The 22,205-nt window shown below is 47.9% G+C and overlaps 4 protein-coding genes across 4 annotated transcripts in view; 1 reads left to right on the top strand and 3 right to left on the bottom strand.

The window, feature by feature from the left end:
- Window positions 1-22,205, top strand: part of LOC132572129 (zinc finger protein OZF-like) — a 1,123,325-nt gene that overhangs the window by 968,267 nt on the left and 132,853 nt on the right. The gene's annotated exons all lie outside the window — the stretch shown is intronic.
- LOC132570915 (paternally-expressed gene 3 protein-like) overlaps window positions 1-22,205 on the bottom strand; it is a 234,642-nt gene that overhangs the window by 129,035 nt on the left and 83,402 nt on the right. The gene's annotated exons all lie outside the window — the stretch shown is intronic.
- LOC132572117 (zinc finger protein 436-like) lies at window positions 3,236-15,198 on the bottom strand. The gene is made up of 6 exons (XM_060238919.1): window positions 15,112-15,198; window positions 12,334-12,831; window positions 11,987-12,101; window positions 10,939-11,015; window positions 10,607-10,733; window positions 3,236-4,754 (listed from the first exon to the last, which is right to left on the bottom strand). The coding sequence occupies exons 2-6, from the start codon at window positions 12,751-12,753 to the stop codon at window positions 3,526-3,528; spliced, it is 1,968 nt and encodes a 655-aa protein (XP_060094902.1). The 5' UTR covers window positions 12,754-12,831; window positions 15,112-15,198; the 3' UTR covers window positions 3,236-3,525.
- Window positions 18,416-19,423, bottom strand: LOC132572147 (zinc finger protein 436-like; the record flags this gene model as incomplete). The annotated part of the gene is made up of 1 exon (XM_060238950.1): window positions 18,416-19,423. A coding segment is annotated over one exon (1,008 nt), but the record flags the coding sequence as incomplete, so codon positions are not given.

The raw sequence follows: 22,205 nt of genomic DNA, 5'->3' as shown, positions 1-22,205 counted from the left end.
AGCAGCCTAATGCTGTGGTTGGTGGGTGTTGGTGGTGTTTCTAGGAGCACCAGTGCTGTTGCTAGGCTCTCTGTCGCTTGGCAACAGAGGTATCTAAAATGTTCCTCTCTTCTGCTAGGGACAGCCCCAGCTCTACACTGGGCCACACCAGGAGCTTAGGAGGGGGCTGCAGCCAATTCCAGTGCAGGCTGGACTTCCTTTCCCCCAACCCACACCCCTGTCTTAGCTCACCCCACTCCCCAAAAGGCCTGCTTCCCTTCTTGATTTGCGGAATGAAAATGACCAAGGCTTTTCCCTCCTTCTGCTCCACGCCGCTCCCCCCCCCCCAGTCCTCCTTCAGGCTGCAAAAGGAAACCCCTCCCCCAGGAAGAGCCCCCTTCCTCTCCTGCCTCCCCTCCTCCTTCCACTGCCTCTCTAGCAAGCAGCTCGGCGGGCTTAACCCTTCCAGTGCTGCAGGGGAAGGAGAAAGGAGTCCTGGAGGAACTTCAGCCTAATCCCACCCCCCTCCTAGAATAAGGACCGTAAAACTCAATGGGAGGATGAAAGGGGAGGGAGGGGCTAGTGATGATGAGATCAGGCTCTTTTTTAAACAGGCCGTGTAGTGTTTCTTTTGTCCCCCCCCTCCCCACCCCAAGAGAAAACCTCTTTGGATCTCCTGGCCCTTTCTTGCATGTCCAGGGAAATGCTGAATTCGATTGATGCACAGCTGGTGGGGGATAGCCAGGGGGCTACAGGTGACGGTCCCCCCCCCCATTATCCCTGCCAAGGGACCCCAGGGTGGAGGAAGGGGGGTTCTCCTCCCGCAGGGTCTCTGCCAGACTGGGCAACCTCCCGGTGGGGCCTGGAGATCTCTCCAGATTATAATCTTCCCCCTACAGCAGGGGTGGCCAATGGTAGCTCTCCAGATTTTTTTTGCCTACAACTCCCATCAGCCCCAGCCAGCATGGCCAATAGCTGGGGCTGATGGGAATTGTAGGCAAAAAAACATTTGGAGAGCTACCGTGTCTCTAGGGCAGAATACCTCTTGGAGGACCCTGCCCTCCTCTGAAATTCCCCAACTCAGAGTCAACCATTTCCACTCTGCCCATCTTTCAGGAGCTCCACTCACGGCCCTTCCTCCTCCTCTCCACTATGCACCCGCCCACCCTGCAAGGTAGACCAGTCCAAGAGGGAAGCCTTGGCCTAAGGAGAGTCAAGTTCAAACTCAGCCCTTCCACCAGGCAGTTGGCAAACCTGAAGTATTTTCTCCCCCAACCCTTCCACCATCTTCTCAGGGCCCTTCTGAAGAACTCCTCCCTTTGCTGTGGTTGCCAGCTTCAGGTTGGGGAATGCCTGGAGACGGAGAGGGGGCTTTGATGCCACCGAGTCCCTCGTCTGCAGTCACCCTTCCCCACGAAGGGGGGCGGGAGGCTAAGATCAGCACTTTTGCTCCAGAAGATCTCCAGGCCCTCCCTGGAGGTTGGCAATCCTGTCCCAATGGAGGCACAGATCCCATTGCAACCCCCCCCCCCATAGTCCTCCCCCCTGGGCACCTCTCTGTCTTTTCCAGACCTTCTTCCCTCCAGGTTTCCAGCCCAGGCCCTGCCAGGGGCGGAACCGGAGTGGCCCAAAAGCAAACTGGCACCTGCAAAAGGGGAGTGAAACAGGCCCTCCCTCCCCCACAAGGCAGGCTGGGCTTCCCTTGATTTTGCACCCATTGCCCCATGTTCAATTAAGGGTCGTCAGGTAAGTTGCTTTTAAAAGAAACTCTCTTTGAGAAACGGCTGCAATGGATTTTATAGTCACGTTTTCATATTAAATAGAGCAATCCGTTTGCCATCTTCTGTTCAGAGCTTTTGGCAGAATTTTAAAGCTGCCAGCTGTAAAGATGTTTGGTTTCGTGCACCAAAGCTGACCCGTCTTTTCCCCAATCGAGGTCTCCTGCATGCGGCATCTTTTGGGTCACACCTGCTGTGCAGACGAGGGATGGGTCCCAGCAAAGCTTTCTGTCTGGCTTGACAGAAAGGGTAGAAGCAGATAGAAAGCCAAATATGCAATCATTCTACGGCAAGGGTGTCAAAACTCATTCGTTATGAGGGCAGGATCTGACATAAATGAGACCTTGTTGGGCTGAGCCATGTCTGGCCGGGCCGTGTGTGTACCTATTTAAGATTGGGTGGCAGAGACATAAACTTTTTGAAGGACACAGACAAACACAATAAAAGGGGTTTAAAAAAAACAAAAACAAAAAAACCCTAAAAATAAAACATGCTTAAAACATTAGCACGCATTGGTCTTAAAGGGGCTTTCTTTGAATCTCGCCCGTGGGATCAAGGGAACTGGGCAAAGGAAGCTCTGGCTCTTTCCTTCCTTCCCCAGGGGACCAGGAGGGGGAGGAGCCTCAGCCAACAGAAGGAAGAGAGGCTTGGCTCAGTAGCTCTGCTGTGCAATTGAGAGAGCCTGGCAAAGGAATCTTACCCTCCCCTCTTCCTGCCCAAGGGAGGCTCCTCAGCCAATGGAGAACATAAAGACTTTGCTCTGTAGCTCCTATGTGACTGAGCAAGACTGGCAAAGCAAGCTGTGATGCAGAAGGAAGCAAGAGAGAGGGAGACGGAAGCAGATGACAGCCAGTTGCTCGGGGGCCTGAAAGGAGCCCTCTGGGGGCCTGATTCAGCCCCCGGGCCACATGTTTGACACCCCTGCTCTAAAGCATCCTTAGCATGCTTTTTAGAAGTATGTGAAGTTTAAACCTATCAAAGTCACAGTTGAATGAACGGGATAATAGGACACAGCTGTAATCAGACTCTTAATTCTGCACAGGGGAAGAAAGAGACCTACAAATATACTCCAGCTCTCAGGCATCCTACAGCACTGCAGAAATATCTGGAACGTGTTTTTTCCTCCTTAATTGGTGGTGGGGGAGTGCGAGTAGGTAGCCTCACCTAGGGCACCAAATCGCCTGGCACTGCCCCTGGCTGCACATGTAGAAGGAAAGGGGAGAGAGCAGAATCAGCCAGTGGCATGCCAGAGACAGAGTGTGAGCCAATCCTGTGTAGCCCATCCAACCAATGAAAAGCCTCAGATTTGCCACCACAGTAGGGGTTTTATGATCTAAAGGTTGCAGAGGATGGAGAGAGTTGACAAGGAGAACTTTCGCCCCTCTCTCAAATTACTAGATCTCGGAAGCATCCAAGGAAGCTGGCAGCATTATTTTCGAGATGGGCAAGAGGAAATAATTCTCCACACAGTGATCTGCTGCCAAAAGATATAATGATGGCCACAGGCATAAAGGATTATATAGATTTTTTTTTGGGGGGGGGGTCTAATAACGCCTTTTCGCACAGACTACTGCTAAGACAAGTCTCCCCCATCCTATAACTATGCATTGAATTTTTCCTACCTATATGCAGAACTTTACATTTATCCCTGTTAAAATTCATATTATTGATTTTAGCCCAGTTTTCCAGCCTGTCAGGGTCATCCTGTATCCTGTGTCTGTCTTCTTCTGTGTTTGCAACCCCTCCCAATTTCATATCATCTGCAAATTTAATAAGCATTCTCCGAGCATTCAAATGGCTTCTCCCCTGTGTGGGTTCTTTGATGATACTGAAGACTGCTACACCTACTAAATCTCTTTCCACCCTCTGAGCATCCAAAACGCTTTCCCCCTGTGTGGGTTCTCTGATGCGTTTGAAGGCTGCCGCTCCGATTGAATCTCTTTCCACACACTGAGCATTCAAAAGGTTTCTCCCCTGTATGTGTTCTCTGATGCGTTTGAAGGCTGCCACTCTGACTAAATCTTTTTCCACACTCTGAGCATTCAAAAGGCTTCTCCCCTGTGTGGGTCCTCTGATGCCTTTGAAGATGGCCATTCTCACTGAATCTCTTTCCACACACTGAGCATTCAAAAGCTTTCTCCCCTGTGTGGGTCCTCTGATGCCTTTGAAGATGGCCATTCTCACTGAATGTCTTTCCACACACTGAGCATTCAAAAGGCTTCTCCCCTGTGTGGCTTCTCTGATGCGTTTGAAGGCTGCCACTCTGACTAAATCTTTTTCCACACTCTGAGCATTCAAAAGGCTTCTCCCCTGTGTGGCTTCTCTGATGCGTTTGAAGGCTGCCACTCTGACTAAATCTTTTTCCACACTCTGAGCATTCAAAAGGCTTCTCCCCTGTGTGGGTCCTCTGATGCCTTTGAAGATGGCCATTCGCACTGAATGTCTTTCCACACACTGAGCATTCAAAAGGCTTCTCCCCTGTGTGGGTCCTCTGATGCGTTTGAAGATTACCACTCTGACTAAATCTCTTTCCACACTGTGAGCATTCAAAAGGCTTCTCCCCTGTGTGGCTTCTCTGATGCCTTTGAAGATTACCACTCTGACTAAATCTCTTTCCACACTGTGAGCATTCAAAATGCTTCTCCCTTCTGTGGATTCTCTGATGCTGTTGAAGATGACCACTGAGACTGAATATATGTGTGGTGTATGAATATGCAGAAGGTTTCTCCTCTCTCTTTATTCTTTGGTGCAGAAGGGGCTGTGATCTATTTCTGAAATACTTTCTGCACTGAATGGATTGACTTGCTTTCATTTTTCTGTGCTTTGGAAAATGTATGTTACACTGTCTGCCATCACATTTCTCAACCATACAGTCGCCTTTTTTTCTCTTCTTTCTGCTTTGATTCCTGACATTTTCTTTCAAGTCTTCATTTTTAACTTTATCCGGCATTTCCTGATGAAGTTTCTCACCCTCCACATTCCTCTGATCATCCTCTGCTGGAATAAAGAGAGAGATCTTGTTAGCACTTGGGAAGGCTGGTAAGATCCAAAGGCGTCTATAGAACTACAGGAGGAAAGAACTGATGGCCCTTTGGCTTCATCCAGCTGGACTGATCTTAGCCACCCCTCCACCTTTCCCCAAGAATATCTGGTATTTAAGGATACCTCCCCCACCCATGAAGAACTTCAGCTGAACTCTTGCTCAGAAGAAGCTTCTGAGCCTCCAGATTAAGGCCTCCCTCCCTCCTTACCTACTGGCCTGTATGATTGTACCAAACCAAATGTTGCACAGAAGGGAATCAGGAATCTTGTATGGTTATTTGTGGTCTGATGCCTTGACATAATAGTAAAGGTTACTCACTCTGAACCTGCTCATTTTGGGAAGGAAATATGCTCTTGGGGTCCTCTAAAATAGCGTTTCCTATTTGCAGGGTTGCAATCCAGTACTGGGCCACAGAAGATTCAATACCGGATCACAAGAAAAGCCAAAGCTAGCCCCGCCCCCAGCAAAGCTAGCCTAGCCCCCGCCTTCCTTTCCCCATCTCTGTGTTGTGCAGAGAAAAGCTAGCCTTGAAGACTGACACAGGCTGCAAAGCCTGAGCTCTGTTTTGCTTCCTTCCATCTTCCGTCTGTGTTGTGCACAGAGGAGCTGGGCTGCCTCTCCTTCCTTCTCCCTCCTCCCTGTGTTTGGGAGAAAATCTGGAGTCCACTGGCACTTGAAGTGTTCTTCAAGGTATGAGCTTTCGTGTGCCTCGCAGTATGTTCTTTTGGGGAGATTTCCTCACGAGACCGGTGCGGCACAGAAGGAGAGGATGTTTTTTTTCAGCTGGGAGGGGCGGGGAGTGGGCATGCCAGTAGCTATCTTTTTTACCAAAAGACCCCTAGGCAGTATTGTTGCTGGCTGGGGTCATCTGATGGTAAGGCTTTCTTTCTTTCTTTCTTTCTTTCTTTCTTTCTTTCTTTCTTTCTTTCTTTCTTTCTTTCTTTCTTTCTTTCTTTCTTTCTTTCTTTCTCTTTCTCTCTCTCTCCTTCCTTCCTTCCTTCCTTCCTTCCTTCCTTCCTTCCTTCCTTCCTTCCTTCCTTCCCTGCAAGTGATGCTCTGACTGTATTCTTGGTGCTGGTGTGGGGGAGAGCAACAGTGGGAAGGCTTCTAGTGCCCTTGTCCCACTGGTGGACATTCTGGTGCTTTTGGGGCATTGAGAGAATTTTGGACTGGATGGTCCACCGACCTGACCCAACATGGCTTTTCTTATGTTCTTTCTTTCCATGTCTTTCCTTTCCTTTCCTTCCATTTCATTCTTTCCCTTTCTCTTTCTTTCTTTCCTTCCATTTTTACTGGATGAAACTTTTCTGTTCATCATACTGTTGTTGCAGACACTGGAGCGCTGCCAGTGGAACGCTGGCACCCCCAATTGTAGCCAGCTGGCCTTTCTATGAGATTTCTGTGTGAGTGAGTGAGAATGAGAGGTGTGGGGCAGAAAGAGATTATTGGAGATTACTGCTGCATATCTCAACAGCACTGGAAGTGATGGCACCATTTTACTGGTCCTGCTTTTATCAGCTGTAGGACACCAAAATTAAACTCCTCCTGTAGATATTAAAAAGGATGAAAGTAGTTCACTGGCTAAATATCTGCACAACAGGTTGCTTTTAAAAGCATGGGAAACACAGCCAGTAAAAAGCTTCAAGTCCCTCATAAATATCCTTTTTGGGATAACTGCAGAAAAGCTTGGATGAACTTCATATAACTTGAAATTAATTCATTAATTGCAGTACAATTCTCTGCTACCTTTCACAGCAATGTCCTGGTGTTTCAGACAAGGAAATGTATGAAAAATAGTTGTCAAAAGATTTTCTTCAAACCAAGCAAGCTTGGTTATAGCTTGAGGCTGGGTTCCAGTCGTAGCAGCTGAAGGAAGGGCCTACTAAATGTGTCAGCATATTTTGAGGTAGAGCAGCTGCCAGGGCCCAGTGTGGGTGGTACACAGTTCTGGCATTCCTGTTGGCAATAGAAACAGCACTCCAAACTGCATACACTGGCCAGTGCTGTTGAGGAAGGGGTGTGTAGGAGGTGCAGGCAATTGAACACGGCATTAGGAGTGCTTGCAAGCTGGAGAAGAACACACAAACAGATAGGTGCATGCAGGTGTGGAGGTGGAAAGAGAGGACTCAGGGAATGTATGAAATAGTTGCAGACCGCCCACTTTCCACCCCCATTTTGGCTCAGCATGAGTTTCAGAGAGATTTTTCTAAAAACGAAGTTAACTTCAGAAGAAGAGGCAGGTTTGGGGGAGTGCCCTGGAAGTGACATCACAGGAAGGGATCGAGTTTTGGTTCAGTGTGCCCCGGAAGTGACATCACTTGGCCCTTGACCTGGAAGTGACACCACAGGAAATGACATAATTCCTATCTCCCAGCTCCACCCCTAAAGTCTACTGGCTCCATCCCTGAATTTTAGTGGGCCATTAGGGAGAAGTGTAAAAATAACTGGGCCACGAGGAAAAGAAGTTTGGGAAACCCTGCTCTAGAAGAACTCTGGAACCTTTCTTCAAATGCAAGGCTGTTCTCTTTCTCCACCATAGACTCTCTTATACTTCTGGCTTCTTTTGCAGACAGAGCGAGGGAGAGAGAGTGAAAGTAATCAGTCTTATGAGGAAAGAAAGAAATAAAAGACTAAAGATTCTTCTGGAAAGTCAGCACTGCAGTCCAGATCAAAGCCCAGAATCTGAACCAGGATATGTGGAATGGATCTGTGAAGCAAAGAATCTTAGTTCCCCCCAAGTCTTACAGTGATTATTAAGAGGTTTGGTGCAACTCGTGGGCAGATCCGGATTAAACCCTGTGGAGGCCCGTAGGCATTCAAAATCTTGGGGCCCCCCTCACAAATTATCTCCAAATGCTTTACCAACAATTTTAATAAACCAACTTTATCACACAAAACAAACATTAACAATTATTAATGTTATTAAACAACTTAGCATATTTTTTTCCGGGTTATGTCGCCTTGAGCTCAACAGGGGTCCACGGATCGTCTCTCCAGCGGCCCCTCTGAATCAGGCGGTTGGTGCTACATCTGTGGCACCCTCAAGGAGACCCTGAAGGGGTTTTCTTTCGGCATGGGACTTTTGCAAGAAGCCAGGGGCTCAGCGGCGGGTGTTCCTGTCTTTCTTGTATTCCCCGAAGCTCCACCGCTATGATAGCTAACACAGAAGAAAGAGGTGAATGCCTGACGGCTTGCTTTCTTTCCTCTCAATAAGCTCCTGATGTATCATTTTCCTATCTCAAGCATGGCAATTCCACTTGGCAAGTAAGTGTGCTTTCAATACCACTGGCTAATGGGTCGTTTTACATAACAACAAACAGGTCAGTTCAATGGAAGGGAGAAAAGTGGATTCCACCCCCCCTTTCCCCGTGAATGAGACTTCGAAAAGTTAAAAGAACAACTTTGAGCGTTGGCAACAATCTGAATTAGAATGAATACAGATACTAAATCGACCCGGATTATAATTGGATATGTGTTAAAGAGACTATTATCTGGCTGCAATATGGTCTGAACAAAAATGAGATATATTCTAGAGAGATCTGTCTTTGTCGTCTGATTGCAACTGAAATGGTAACATCCAACATCACAGCAGGAGGAGATTTGGAGAGGCAGACTGAGCTACTTTTCAACTTGGATTAATAGACTGAGTTTGTTGACAGAGGAAAAATGGCATTGTAAAAGCGAAATGTTTTCTAAAAAAGACATATTACGTAGCATAATTTCTCTGAAGCAGGATTTTCGTTCATTAACAGAGTTGATTAAAAAACAATGGGAGTTTTTATGCTGAAAGCTAGCGAAATCTCAAATCTACATGAGCAGAGTGTTAAAGAGATCCTGGTGACATCTGTGGAATTAGAAAGGGAGAGTGATCCGCTGGGAAACGAACAAAAGAAAACCAAAATGGAACCTTATGCCGCAGTTAAAAAGAAAGACCGGAAATCAAGACTGATTGAAGTTTTTTCGAGAGGAACAAATGGCGTGGAATCCTTCCTACTTTTACCGATAGGGATGACTGCATTAAGGAGAGAGAAGGTGCAACTCAGCCAAAAAATCAAGATGTGGAAATTTTTCAGGAAGAAGGTTCTTTGAATTGTCTCTCTCTCGGTGGGTAGTCGGATATGGAACTCTCAGTAAGAACTGATAAGCAATCTTAAAAGGCTAAGTGAGATTTTTGGGTTATATTAAGCTGTTTCATCTAGAGGAATATGGATAAAAGAGCTAAAGGATTGAAAAGTTTTGAAAAGAACTTTATGTAAATAAATAATTAACTTGGATTAACTTTTAAGAAGGTAGACAACATAATCATCTTGCAATTTGGCAGATTTGCTCTTAACAGATGAAAATATTTGGGGGTTTTTAGGCTCATTTCAATGACGATATTGTTAAACTAATAAGCTAGTCTGTATTTTTAATACGGTTGAGTTAAGCAGCAAAAAAATGCAGACGTGGAAATCTTTCAGGAAGAAGGGTCTTTGAACGGTTGTTCCCTCTGTGGGTAATTAGATATGGAATTTTTAATAAGAACTGATATGTGATTTTAAAAGATCAAGTGAGATTTTAAGGATTGAAAAGTTTGGCAAAAATGTTATATAAATAGATAGTTAATTTGGATCAATTGTTAAGAAGGCAGACAGATCAATTATTAAGTAATCTGGTAGATCTGCTCTTAGTATGTTTGTTTGGAGAAACGGTCTATAGTGAGACAAACTACTATGTATTATCTTTAGCTTATTTTTATTTTTCTCCCTATGTTCTATGACATTTTAAATCGGTTTTTCCCCCCTGTTTCTTTCCGTTTGAATTAAGTTAGTTAGAAGGATAAAGATATTTGTTTCATATGCTTATTTTAATGACCCTATTGTTAAACTAACAAGTTAGTCTGTGCTTTCGATATGGTTAAGCTTAGCCAGCCAGTTCTGTGTTGAGACGGCTCTGACTCTTTTATACCTACATGTGCTGAAGAAGAATTGTTCAGACTTGTATTTTAAGAAATCGTTTAGTATGGTAAAATATATGGGGACAACCTCATACTTGTAGGTAGAAAGAACTGGGTATTTCACTTGGAGGTAGAATTGTCACTGACATATTTGCATTTCTCTTTTGTTTCTGTTCTTCCCACTTTGTATCCACCCCGTCCCCTCTTTAATGTATCTACGCTTGTGCCTTTTCTCGTTGTAGTTAAAATCAATAAAAATTATAAAACTGCGTAAACAACGTAACGTAACAATTATCATAATTAAATATCATTTTAACATCTAACTTAAATGTTATTCAACTAAATAGCAAGAAATGAGAGTGAAAGGGAAAGGTTGCATCATTGCTTAGTTCTTGTTGCTCTTTCTTACATACCCAAGGAAATGCGACTGCCACTTTGGAGTCAGGAAGCAACTTTAGCCAAGGTTTGCATGCAACAAAGGTAGTCTTGAATCCCCGGCATTTTGCAGGGGGTTGGACTAGATGACCCAAGAGGTCAGTCCAATTCTATGATTCTGTGAACATGTGAAGTTTCCTTACACTGAATCAGATCCCCGGTCCCTTGGAGTCAGTATAATCTACTCAGTCCAGCATTGGCTCTCCAGGGTCTCAGGCAGAGTCTTTCATTTCACCTCCGACCTGATCCTTTTCATGGGAGATGCTGGGGGTTGAACCTGGGACCTTCTGCATGCAAAGGAGATGCTCTGCCAGGGAGCTCCAGCCCCTCCCCAAGTGGTGGGAAAGGCCTCAAAATGATACATTCAATATTTGGATTCATTCCTCCTCCCAGTGGCAGTAAGTTGCACCTTTGGTACTCTTGAAAGATCCTTACCCAGAGAGGCCACGTTCCCATAGTTCTCCAGCGTGACTTCCCTATACAGAGCTCTTTGTCCCGGATCCAGCAGGGCCCACTCTGCCTCCGTGAAAGAGACGGACACCTCCTCCAAGGAAAAGGGACACTGGAAGAAAAAGAAGATTCCCTCCTCTTCAGAGATCTCACACTGGAAGGGAGTCGTCTGGGAAGGTACAGAAAATAATGCTTGGGATGGGTAAATGCAACAAGATTCAAAGGATCTCTTTCATGGACCCCTTTTAGAAATGGAGCCAAAGCTCCCCTGAAAGAGGAGGGACCCAGGCTGTGCCCCCCCTGCTCATCTCTCCTACCTGGATTGGAGGTGCAGCGACTGTTCCCACACCTTGGAAAAGACAACGGCTCAACAGCATCTCTTCACTGCCAGTTCCTGAGACAAGGAGGGAGGGAGGGTGTTGGCTTGTTTGTTTCCTGGTTCACACACACACTATTCTCAGGGTTGTGTAACCTTCTGCTATGTACACTCAACTCGTTTTTAAAATACTTTTTGCTACGTTCTGAGAGAGGCAGAAGAGAAACACCAGGGACCGATGAGCCTTAGGAATTATAAATACTACCAATGTATTTCAGACTTCCGTCAGAGTTGTATTTGCTCTACAAGGAGGGAAATGAGGAGTGGAAATGCAATAGCATGAGATAGCACCATCCTGTTGGACCAGACATGACTAGAACAATTCTGGGGACTGGAGGGTCATAGGAATGAGCTTTCAGAGAGTCTCTGGGGTGTGCTGAATGGGATATGTTTTAGTTATTGTTACTGTAACCTTTTGATGTTGTAAGCCGCCCTGAGCCCGCCTTGCAGGATAGGGCGGGGTATAAATCGCAAATTAAATTTAAATTAAACTAGGTTTTCAGCCTGACACAACTTCAACATGACATCACACCTGTCCCAAGTCCCACCCCAAGATCCTCCCCAAAGCACCTGCAAATGCTGGGCCAGAGCCTGCCATCCCTACTCCAAACCTTGCTGCCTGCAGCAGCCGCCCAGATGACCCTTCAAGCACGAACACTGAAGCAACATTTTCCCATTCTTATTGGCCCCAGGGACTGGTTTCAGAGCTCTGCTCCCCCAGAAGGTGGAGGGTCGCTTTCGAGGTTTTTCCTGCCTTCCCCTCCCCAGGGAATCTGAGATCTATTAGGGAAGGAAGGTGAGAGATGAATTTTTAGTTATGGGATAAATGGTCCTCCAGGAGTTTGTCTGATCTTTTAGAGACATCACAGTGTGTGGATATTGAGTGCCACCAATTAACTCTGTGTTGACTATAGAAATCTGCATTTCCCCCCGACCTGACCTCTCTACCCATCACATTCACAGGCTCCCCAGGCACAAGAAGTCCTTACCACAGGAGAGGGCATCTTGGGCACGCTCCACCGCCTGCACCCTCTGCCCCTGCTCCAATGAAGCCCCTTCTGCCTCAGGGATTGCAGCTTCCATTTCCAAAGGTGGTCCCTGCATCTGAAACAGCAGCAAGGGGGAGGGTAAGAAATGGAATGGAAAAGAAACTAAGGAGTGGATTCTGCCCCACTCCCACACTCTGCAGCCTTCTGTCAGCAGATTTGGTGAGTTATCTGCAGGGGTCAGAAATTCTCTAGCAGAAGAGGCTCTGAGCAATTATCTGGCAAGGAAACTTTAAGATAAGGTCAGATATTGTTGCTTTATTAGGCACACGTGGATGGAATCCCCTCACCTGTTCTGCCTGCCTCTTCTCCTCTGCCTGACTCAGGAGGAAACCTTCGGCCAGGGCCACCGCCTGGGAACTGGTCTCCGGCCCACATCCTCTGACCCAGCCCTGCATTTCCTGGGGCAGGAGAGTCAGGAACTGCTCCAGGATCACCAGGTCCAGGATCTGCTTCTTGGTGTGCCTCTCTGGCTTCAGCCATTGGTTGCAGAGTCCATGGAACTGGCTGCAAAGCTCTCGGGGCCCATCGGCCTCATGGTAGCGGAACTGCCGGAAGTGTTGGTAAAGCACATCTGAGGTCATGGTGTCCTTAGCCAGGACCTCTGGCACAGCTGATTCCCAGAATTCAGCACCACTTCCAGGTTGGATGGGATGGAGGCTCTTTCTTGTCTTGTGAGTTCCAGGTCCTTCTGGGTCCTGCTCTTCCATCTCCTTCCATTTCTCTTGGCCCGCCTCTGTCTTTTAAAAGTTGCCTTTATTCACTCGGCTCTGAAGAGCGGCTTCTCCCTAACGGGACAGAGAGAGACAGACAGGAGGGTGTCAGAAGGAAGATACATATAAACACACACAGAAACATTCAGACTCATGGATGCATATATACTGTAAATACAACCTCCACTCCCCAAAAGAAGCAAGGAATATACCACAAGTCCATCAAGGTAATTATCAGTTTTCTCCCGGCCCCATATTCCAGCCCACCCTGAAAGAAGGACTATTTTCCAGAGTCCAGACTACTTGGAATGAAGCCTACGCCAAGACCTTGGACACCTTTGCATGGCTACTAATAATCTCAGTGGTGCCCTGCTGGAGATGGAAGTTGGGGGGGGGGGGAGTCAGCCAAAATACCTGCCATGTGACCAGCCAATCAGCATGAATGATTCAGCACATGTGATCCCATCTGGGATTCCTTTCTGGGCCTCCTGACCCCCCCACCCAAGGCAGGCTTTATATTCTTGTCGGCATCCCCCTTAAGAAGATCTGAACCCTCCCCTCCTGGGACTGTGCCTTGGTGCTTCTCCCTGTTGTGCTGCCTGGGGGTCTGTGCCTCTCTCGCCTGGCAAAAGATGTCCTTCCGCCCACCCTAACCCCAGTGCAGGAGGAAGAATGTGGCCTCATGTTACGGCTGCCTCTGCCAAGTGAGCTGTGGAGGGATGGGACAGGGGTGTTGTGTTTGGAGCAGGCGTGTTCCCTCCCCTGTGTGCCCACTCTGCAAAACACTGACGCTGGTGGAGACTCAACCCCACATCTGTGGATCTCCCTGTTGTGTTTTCATGTCATGATCCTCACAGTGATGGATTTTTGTGTGCCATTTGTTCCTTGTGCATTGGGGGTGTGGCCACATTGGTATGCTCCACCCCTCTTTGCCTGTCAGGGAGCAGCCTAATGCTGTGGTTGGTGGGTGTTGGTGGTGTTTCGAGGAGCACCAGTGCTGTTGCTAGGCTCTCTGTCGCTTGGCAACAGAGGTATCTAAAATGTTCCTCTCTTCTGCTAGGGACAGCCCCAGCTCTACACTGGGCCACACCAGGAGCTTAGGAGGGGGCTGCAGCCAATTCCAGTGCAGGCTGGACTTCCTTTTCCCCAACCCACACCCCTGTCTTAGCTCACCCCACTCCCCAAAAGGCCTGCTTCCCTTCTTGATTTGTGGAATGAAAATGACCAGCAAGAGAATGTCAGTTTCATAGATTTAAGAACATAAGAGAAGCCATGTTGGATCAGGCCAGTGGCCATCCAGCCCAACACTCTGTGTCACACAGAGGCCAAAAAACCCAGGTGCCATCAGGAGGTCCACCAGTGGGGCCAGGACACTAGAAGCCCTCCCACTGTGCCCCCCCCAAGCACCAAGATTACAGAGCATCACTGCCCCAGACATAAGAACATAACAGAAGCCACGCTGGATCAGGCCAAAGGCCCATCCAGTCCAACGCTCTGTGTCACACAGTGGCCAAAAACCCCAGGTGCCATCAGGAGGTCCACCAGTGGGGCCAGGACACTAGACGCCCTTCCACTGTGCCCCCCCCCCCCCCAAGCACCAAGATTACAGAGCATCACTGCCCCAGACAGAACATAAGAGAAGCCATGTTGGATTTAACTTTTCTTACACTGAAAACCACTGATTATCGCTGCTCCCCAACAAACTCTGCTTACACAGCTGATCAAAACTGGTGCCCAACAGAGTTAGGTGGCTGAAGCCAAAATAATCAACTACCCTGAATAAATAAGCAACCAAGTTTACTACAATTCCAAAGAAATCCCTGAGAAATGGATCCAGGCCGTCCTCACAAGGCTCCCCCTTTGCACTGAGATGGACATGTGAAACTGAGCGGTCTTTCTGCAAGCCCTTGATTCAAGAGACACAGGATCAGCACAAGCACTTTTTGCCTGCTGTTGTGAGAGGCTGAGAAGACGCTTGCCCTTCAAGAGACATTTAGGGCACCCTATACTGTGAACTGTGCGCAGATCTATGCATGCAAGGGGTCTGGACTGATCTATTGGATATTGAACAAAAGAAATAATATTTGGATCTGTTGCAAAATTTGCTAGTTGCGTAGTCACAGTAGTTGATTATGGTGGCTTTAGCTGTTTCCGTGGATCTCCTGGTTGGTGACCTCCACGTGGGGCCTGAAGTTCTCCCAGAATTAGAACCCACCTCCAAGGGACAGAGATCAGTTCCCCGGGAGAAAAGGGAGGTGGGCAACCTAGGACAGCCCTGGCTTGGCATGATCCCCGCCTCCCTCCCCCCCAAGAACTAAAAGCTTATTCTCCCTCCTTATCTCCTCCCTGACTTACTTCCAAGTAAACTTTCCCAGGATCCGGATGTTTTGCAAGGCTTTTCCCTCCTTCTGCTCCATGCAGCTCCTCCCCAGTCCTCCTTCATTCTGCAAAAGGAAACCCCTCCCCCAGGAAGAGCCCCCTTCCTCTCCTGCCTCCCCCCTTCCTTGCACCGCCTCTCTAGCAAGCAGCTCGGCGGTCTTAACCCTTCCAGTGCTGCAGGGGAAGGAGAAAGGAGTCCTGGAGGAGCTTCAGCCTAATCCCACCCCGCTCCTAGAATAAGGACCGTAAAACTCAATGGGAGGATGAAAGGGGAGGGAGGGGCTAGTGATGATGAGATCAGGCTCTTTTTTAAACAGGCCGTGTAGTGTTTCTTTTGCACCCCCCCCTCCCCACCCCAAGAGAAAACCTCTTTGGATCTCCTGGCCCTTTCTTGCATGTCCAGGGAAATGCAGAATTCGATTGATGCGCAGCTGGTGGGGGATAGCCAGGGGGCTGCAGGTGACGGTCCCCCCCCCCCATTATCCCTGCCAAGGGACCCCAGGTCGGAGGAAGGGGGGTTCTCCTCCCGCAGGGTCTCTGCCAGGCTGGGCAACCTCCCGGTGGGGCCTGGAGATCTCTCCAGATTATAATCTTCCCCCTACAGCAGGGGTGGCCAATGGTAGCTCTCCAGATTTTTTTTGCCTACAACTCCCATCAGCCCCAGCCAGCATGGCCAATAGCTGGGGCTGATGGGAATTGTAGGCAAAAAACATTTGGAGAGCTACCGTGTCTCTAGGGCAGAATACCTCTTGGAGGACCCTGCCCTCCTCTGAAATTCCCCAACTCAGAGTCAGCCATTTCCACTCCACCCATCTTTCAGGAGCTCCACTCACGGCCCTTCCTCCTCCTCTCCACTACGCACCCGCCCACCCTGCAAGGTAGACCAGTCCAAGAGGGAAGCCTTGGCCTAAGGAGAGTCAAGTTCAAACTCAGCCCTTCCACCAGGCAGTTGGCAAACCTGAAGTATTTTGTCCCCCAACCCTTCCACCATCTTCTCAGGGCCCTTCTGAAGAACTCCTCCCTTTGCTGTGGTTGCCAGCTTCAGGTTGGGGAATGCCTGGAGACGGAGAGGGGGAGGGGGCTTTGATGCCACCGAGTCCCTCGTCTGCAGTCACCCTTCCCCACGAAGGGGGGCCGGAGGCTAAGATCAGCACTTTTGCTCCAGAAGATCTCCAGGCCCTCCCTGGAGGTTGGCAATCCTGTCCCAATGGAGGCACAGATCCCATTGCAACCCCCCCCCCATAGTCCTCCCCCCTGGGCACCTCTCTGTCTTTTCCAGACCTTCTTCCCTCCAGGTTTCCAGCCCAGGCCCTGCCAGGGGCGGAACCGGAGTGGTCCAAAAGCAAACTGGCACCAGCAAAAGGGGAGTGAAACAGGCCCTCCCTCCCCCACAAGCCAGGCTGGGCTTCCCTTGATTTTGCACCCATTGCCCCATGTTCAATTAAGGGTCGTCAGGTAAGTTGCTTTTAAAAGAAACTCTCTTTGAGAAACGGCTGCAATGGATTTTATAGTCACGTTTTCATATTAAATAGAGCAATCCGTTTGCCATCTTCTGTTCAGAGCTTTTGGCAGAATTTTAAAGCTGCCAGCTGTAAAGATGTTTGGTTTCGTGCACCAAAGCTGACCCGTCTTTTCCCCAATCGAGGTCTCCTGCATGCGGCGTCTTTTGTGTCACACCTGCTGTGCAGACGAGGGATGGGTCCCAGCAAAGCTTTCTGTCTGGCTTGACAGAAAGGGTAGAAGCAGATAGAAAGCCAAATATGCAATCATTCTACGGCAAGGGTGTCAAAACTCATTCGTTATGAGGGCAGGATCTGACATAAATGAGACCTTGTTGGGCTGAGCCATGTCTGGCCGGGCCGTGTGTGTACCTATTTAAGATTGGGTGGCAGAGACATAAACTTTTTGAAGGACACATCAAACACAATAAAAGGGTTTTTTTTTAAAAAAAACCCCTAAAAATAAAACATGCTTAAAACATTAGCACGCATTGGTCTTAAAGGGGCTTTCTTTGTATCTCGCCCGTGGGATCAAGGGAACTGGGCAAAGGAAGCTCTGGCTCTTTCCTTCCTTCCGCAGGGGACCAGGAGGGGGAGGAGCCTCAGCCAACAGAAGGAAGAGAGGCTTGGCTCAGTAGCTCTGCTGTGCAATTGAGAGAGCCTGGCAAAGGAATCTTACCCTCCCCTCTTCCTGCCCAAGGGAGGCTCCTCAGCCAATGGAGAACATAAAGACTTTGCTCTGTAGCTCCTATGTGACTGAGCAAGACTGGCAAAGCAAGCTGTGATGCAGAAGGAAGCAAGAGAGAGGGAGACGGAAGCAGATGACAGCCAGTTGCTCGGGGGCCTGAAAGGAGCCCTCCGGGGGCCTGATTCAGCCCCCGGGCCACATGTTTGACACGCCTGCTCTAAAGCATCCGTAGCATGCTTTTTAGAAGTATGTGAAGTTTAAACCTATCAAAGTCACAGTTGAATGAACGGGATAATAGGACACAGCTGTAATCAGACTCTTAATTCTGCACAGGGGAAGAAAGAGACCTACAAATATACTCCAGCTCTCAGGCATCCTACAGCACTGCAGAAATATCTGGAACGTGTTTTTTCCCCCTTAATTGGTGGTGGGGGAGTGCGAGTAGGTAGCCTCACCTAGGGCACCAAATTGCCTGGCACTGCCCCTGGCTGCACATGTAGAAGGAAAGGGGAGAGAGCAGAATCAGCCAGTGGCATGCCAGAGACAGAGTGTGAGCCAATCCTGTGTAGCCCATCCAACCAATGAAAAGCCTCAGATTTGCCACCACAGTAGGGGTTTTATGATCTAAAGGTTGCACAGGATGGAGAGAGTTGACAAGGAGAACTTTCGCCCCTCTCTCAAATTACTAGATCTCGGAAGCATCCAAGGAAGCTGGCAGCATTATTTTCGAGATGGGCAAGAGGAAATAATTCTCCACACAGTGATCTGCTGCCAAAAGATATAATGATGGCCACAGGCATAGAGGATTATATAGATTTTTTTTTTTGGGGGGGGGTCTAATAACGCCTTTTCGCACAGACTACTGCTAAGACAAGTCTCCCCCATCCTATAACTATGCATTCAATTTTTCCTACCTATATGCAGAACTTTACATTTATCCCTGTTAAAATTCATTTTATTGATTTTAGCCCAGTTTTCCAGCCTGTCAGGGTCATCCTGTATCCTGTGTCTGTCTTCTTCTGTGCTTGCAACCCCTCCCAATTTCATATCATCTGCAAATTTAATAAGCATTCTCCGAGCATTCAAATGGCTTCTGCCCTGTGTGGGTTCTCTGATGATACTGAAGACTGCTACACCTACTAAATCTCTTTCCACACTCTGAGCATCCAAAACGCTTTCCCCCTGTGTGGGTTCTCTGATGCGTTTGAAGGCTGCCACTCTGACTAAATATTTTTCCACACTCTGAGCATTCAAAAGGCTTCTCCCCTGTGTGGGTCCTCTGATGCCTTTGAAGATCGCCACTCTGACTGAATCTCTTTCCACACTCTGAACAATCAAAAGGCTTCTCCCCTGTGTGCGTCCTCTGATGCCTTTGAAGATGGCCATTCTCACTGAATCTCTTTCCACACACTGAGCATTCAAAAGGTTTCTCCCCTGTGTGGGTCCTCTGATGCCTTTGAAGATCGGCACTGCGACTGAATCTCTTTCCACACTCTGAGCATTCAAAAGGCATCTCCCCTGTGTGGCTTCTCTGATGCCTTTGAAGATCGCCACTCTGACTGAATCTCTTTCCACACTCTGAGCATTTAAAAGGCTTCTCCCCTGTGTGGGTCCTCTGATGCCTTTGAAGATGGCCACTCTGACTGAATCTCTTTCCACACTCTGAGCATTCAAAAGGCTTCTCCCCTGTGTGGGTTCTCTGATGCTTTCGAAGAGTGCCACTCTGACTAAATCTCTTTCCACACTCTGAGCATTCAAAAGGTTTCTCCCCTGTGTGGGTTGTCTGATGCTGTTGAAGAGTGCCACTCTGACTGAATCTCTTTCCACACTCTGAGCATTCAAAAGGCTTCTCCCCTGTGTGGCTACTCTGATGCCTTTGATGATTACCACTCCCTCTGAATCTCTTTCCACACACTGAGCATTCAAAAGGCTTCTCCCCTGTGTGGGTTCTCTGATGCCTTTGAAGATTACCACTCTGACTGAATCTCTTTCCACACTCTGAGCATTCAAAAGGCTTCTCCCCTCTGTGGGTTCTCTGATGCTTTCGAAGAGTGCCACTCTGACTAAATCTCTTTCCACACTCTGAGCATTCAAAATGCTTCTCCCCTCTGTGGATTCTCTGATGCTGTTGAAGATAACCACTGAGACTGACTATATATGTGGTGTATGAATATTCAGAAAGTTTCTCCTCTCTCTTTATTCTTTGGTGCAGAAGGGGCTGTGATCTATTTCTGAAATAGTTTTTGCACTGAATGGATTGACTTGCTTTCATTTTTCTGTGCTTTGGAAAATGTATGTTACACTGTCTTCCATCACCTTTCTCAACCATACAGTCGCCTTTCTTTCTCTTCTTTCTGCTTTGATTCCTGACATTTTCTTTCAAGTCTTCATTTTTAACTTTATCCGGCATTTCCTGATGAAGTTTCTCACCCTCCTCATTCCTCTGATCATCCTCTGCTGGAATAAAGAGAGAGATCTTGTTAGAACTTGGGAAGGCTGGTAAGATTCAAAGGCATTTATGGGACTGCAGGAGGAAAGGACTGATGGCCCTTTGGCTTCATCCAGCTGGACTGATCTTAGCCACCCCTCCACCTTCCCCCAAGAATATCTGGTATTTAAGGATACCTCCCCCACCCATGAAGAACTTCAGCTGAACTCTTGCCCAGAAGGAGCTTCTGAGCCTCCAGATTAAGGCCTCCCTCCCTCCTTACCTACTGGCCTGTATGATTGTACCAAACCAAATGTTGCACAGAAGGGAATCAGGAATCTTGTATGGTTATTTGTGGTCTGTTGCCTTGACATAATAGTAAAGGTTACTCATTCTGAACCTGCTAATTTTGGGAAGGAAATATGCTCTTGGAATCCTCTAAAACAGCGTTTCCCATTTGCAGGGCTGCAATCTGGTACTGGGCCATAGAAGATTCAATACCGGATCACAAGAAAAGCCAAAGCTAGCCCCGCCCCCAGCAAAGCTAGCCTAGCCCCCGCCTTCCTTCCCCCATCTCTGTGTTGTGCAGGGAAAAGCTAGCCTTGAAGACTGACACAGGCTGCAAAGCCTGAGCTCTGTTTTGCTTCCTTCCATCTCCCGTCTGTGTTGTGCACAGAGGAGCTGGGCTGCCTCTCCTTCCTTCTCCCGCCTCCCTGTGTTTGGGAGAAAAGCTGGAGTCCACTGGCACTTGAAGTGTTCTTCAAGGTATGAGCTTTCATGTGCCTTGCAGTATGTTCTTTTGGGGAGATTCCTCATGAGAACTGGGCAGCACAGAAGGGGAGGATGTTTTTTTTCAGCTGGGAGGGGTGGGGAGTGGGCATGCCAGTAGCTATCTTTTTTACCAAATGACCCCTGGGCAGAATTGTTGCTGGCTGGGGTCATCTGATGGTAAGCCTTTTTTTTTTTCTTTGTCCCCTCTTCTTTCTTTCTTTCCTTCCTTCCCTGCAAGTGATGCTCTGACTGTATTCTTGGTGCTGGTGTGGGGGACAGCAACAGTGGGAAGGCTTCTAGTGCCCTTGTGCCACTGGTGGACATTCTGGTGCTTTGGGGGCATTGAGAGAATTTTGGACTGGATGGTCCACCGACCTGACCCAACATGGCTTTTCTTGTGTTCTTTCTTTCCATGTCTTTCCTTTCATTCTTTCCCTTTCTCTTTCTTTGTTTCCTTCCATTTTTACTGGATGAATCTTTTCTGTTCATCATACTGTTGTTGCAGACACTGGAGCGCTGCCAACGGAACGTTGGCACCTCCAGTTGTAGCCAGCTGGCCTTTCTATGAGATTTCTGTGTGAGTGAGTGAGAATGAGAGGTGTGGGGCAGAAAGAGATTATTGGAGATTACTGCTCTTTATCTCAACAGCACTGGAAGTGATGGCACCATTTTACTGGTCCTGCTTTTATCAGCTGTCTGACACCAAAATTAAACTCCTCCTGTAGATATTAAAAAAGATGAAAGTAGTTCACTGGCTAAATATCTGCACAACAGGTTGCTTTTAAAAGCATGGGAAACACAGCCAGTAAAAAGCTGCAAGTCCCTCATAAATATCCTTTTTGGGATAACTGAAGAAAAGCTTGGATGAACTTCATATAATTTGAAATTAATTCATTAATTGCAGTACAATTGTCTGCTACCTTTCACAGCAATGTCCCAGTGTTTCAGCCAAGGAAATGTATGAAAAATAGTTGTCAAAAGATTTTCTTGAAACCAAGCAAGCTTGGTTATAGTTTGAGGCTGGGTTCCAGTAGTAGCAGCTGGAGGAAGGGCCTACTAAATGTGTCAGCATATTTTGAGGTAGAGCAGCTGCCAGGGCCCAGTGTGGGTGGTACACAGTGCTGGCATTCCTGATGGCAATGGCAACAGCGCTCCAAACTGCATACACTGGCCAGTGCTGTTGAGGAAGGGGTGTGTAGGTGGTGCAGGCAATTGAACATGGGCATTAGGAGTGCTTGCAAGCTGGAGAAGCACACACAACCAGATAGGTGCATGCAGGTGTGGAGGTAGAAAGAGAGGACTCAGGGAATGTATGAAATAGTTGCAGACCGCCCATTTTCCACCCCCATTTTGGCTCAGCATGAGTTTCAGAGAGATTTTTCTAAAAACGAAGTTACTTCAGAAGAAGAGGCAGGTTTGGGGGAGTGCCCTAGAAGTGACATCACAGGAAGAGATCGAGTTTTGTTTCAGTGTGCCCCGGAAGTGACATCACTTGGCCCTTGACCTGGAAGTGACACCACAGGAAATGACATAATTCCTGTCTTCTATCTCCACCCCCAAAGTCTACTGGCTCCATCCCTGAATTTTAGTGGGCCATTAGGGAGAAGTGTAAAAATAACTGGGCCACGGGGAAAAGAAGTTTGGGAAACCCTGCTCAAGAAGAACTCTGGAACCTTTCTTCAAA

Source organism: Heteronotia binoei, chromosome 5 (genome assembly GCF_032191835.1).
Source record: "Heteronotia binoei isolate CCM8104 ecotype False Entrance Well chromosome 5, APGP_CSIRO_Hbin_v1, whole genome shotgun sequence".
In the NCBI taxonomy this organism is placed as follows: domain Eukaryota; kingdom Metazoa; phylum Chordata; class Lepidosauria; order Squamata; family Gekkonidae; genus Heteronotia; species Heteronotia binoei.
This window is presented reverse-complemented; position numbering and strand designations above follow the sequence as displayed.

Excerpts from the sequence above, each read along its gene's own strand:
- LOC132572117 (XM_060238919.1), bottom strand. The coding sequence starts at position 12,753 with ATGGAAGAGCAGGACCCAGAAGGACCTGGAACTCACAAGACAAGAAAG. Across the intron at positions 12,102-12,333 it reads AGAAGAGGCAGGCAGAACAG|ATGCAGGGACCACCTTTGGA; the intron begins GTGAGGGGATTC and ends CTGCTGTTTCAG. Across the intron at positions 11,016-11,986 it reads CCAAGATGCCCTCTCCTGTG|GAACTGGCAGTGAAGAGATG; the intron begins GTAAGGACTTCT and ends TCCTTGTCTCAG.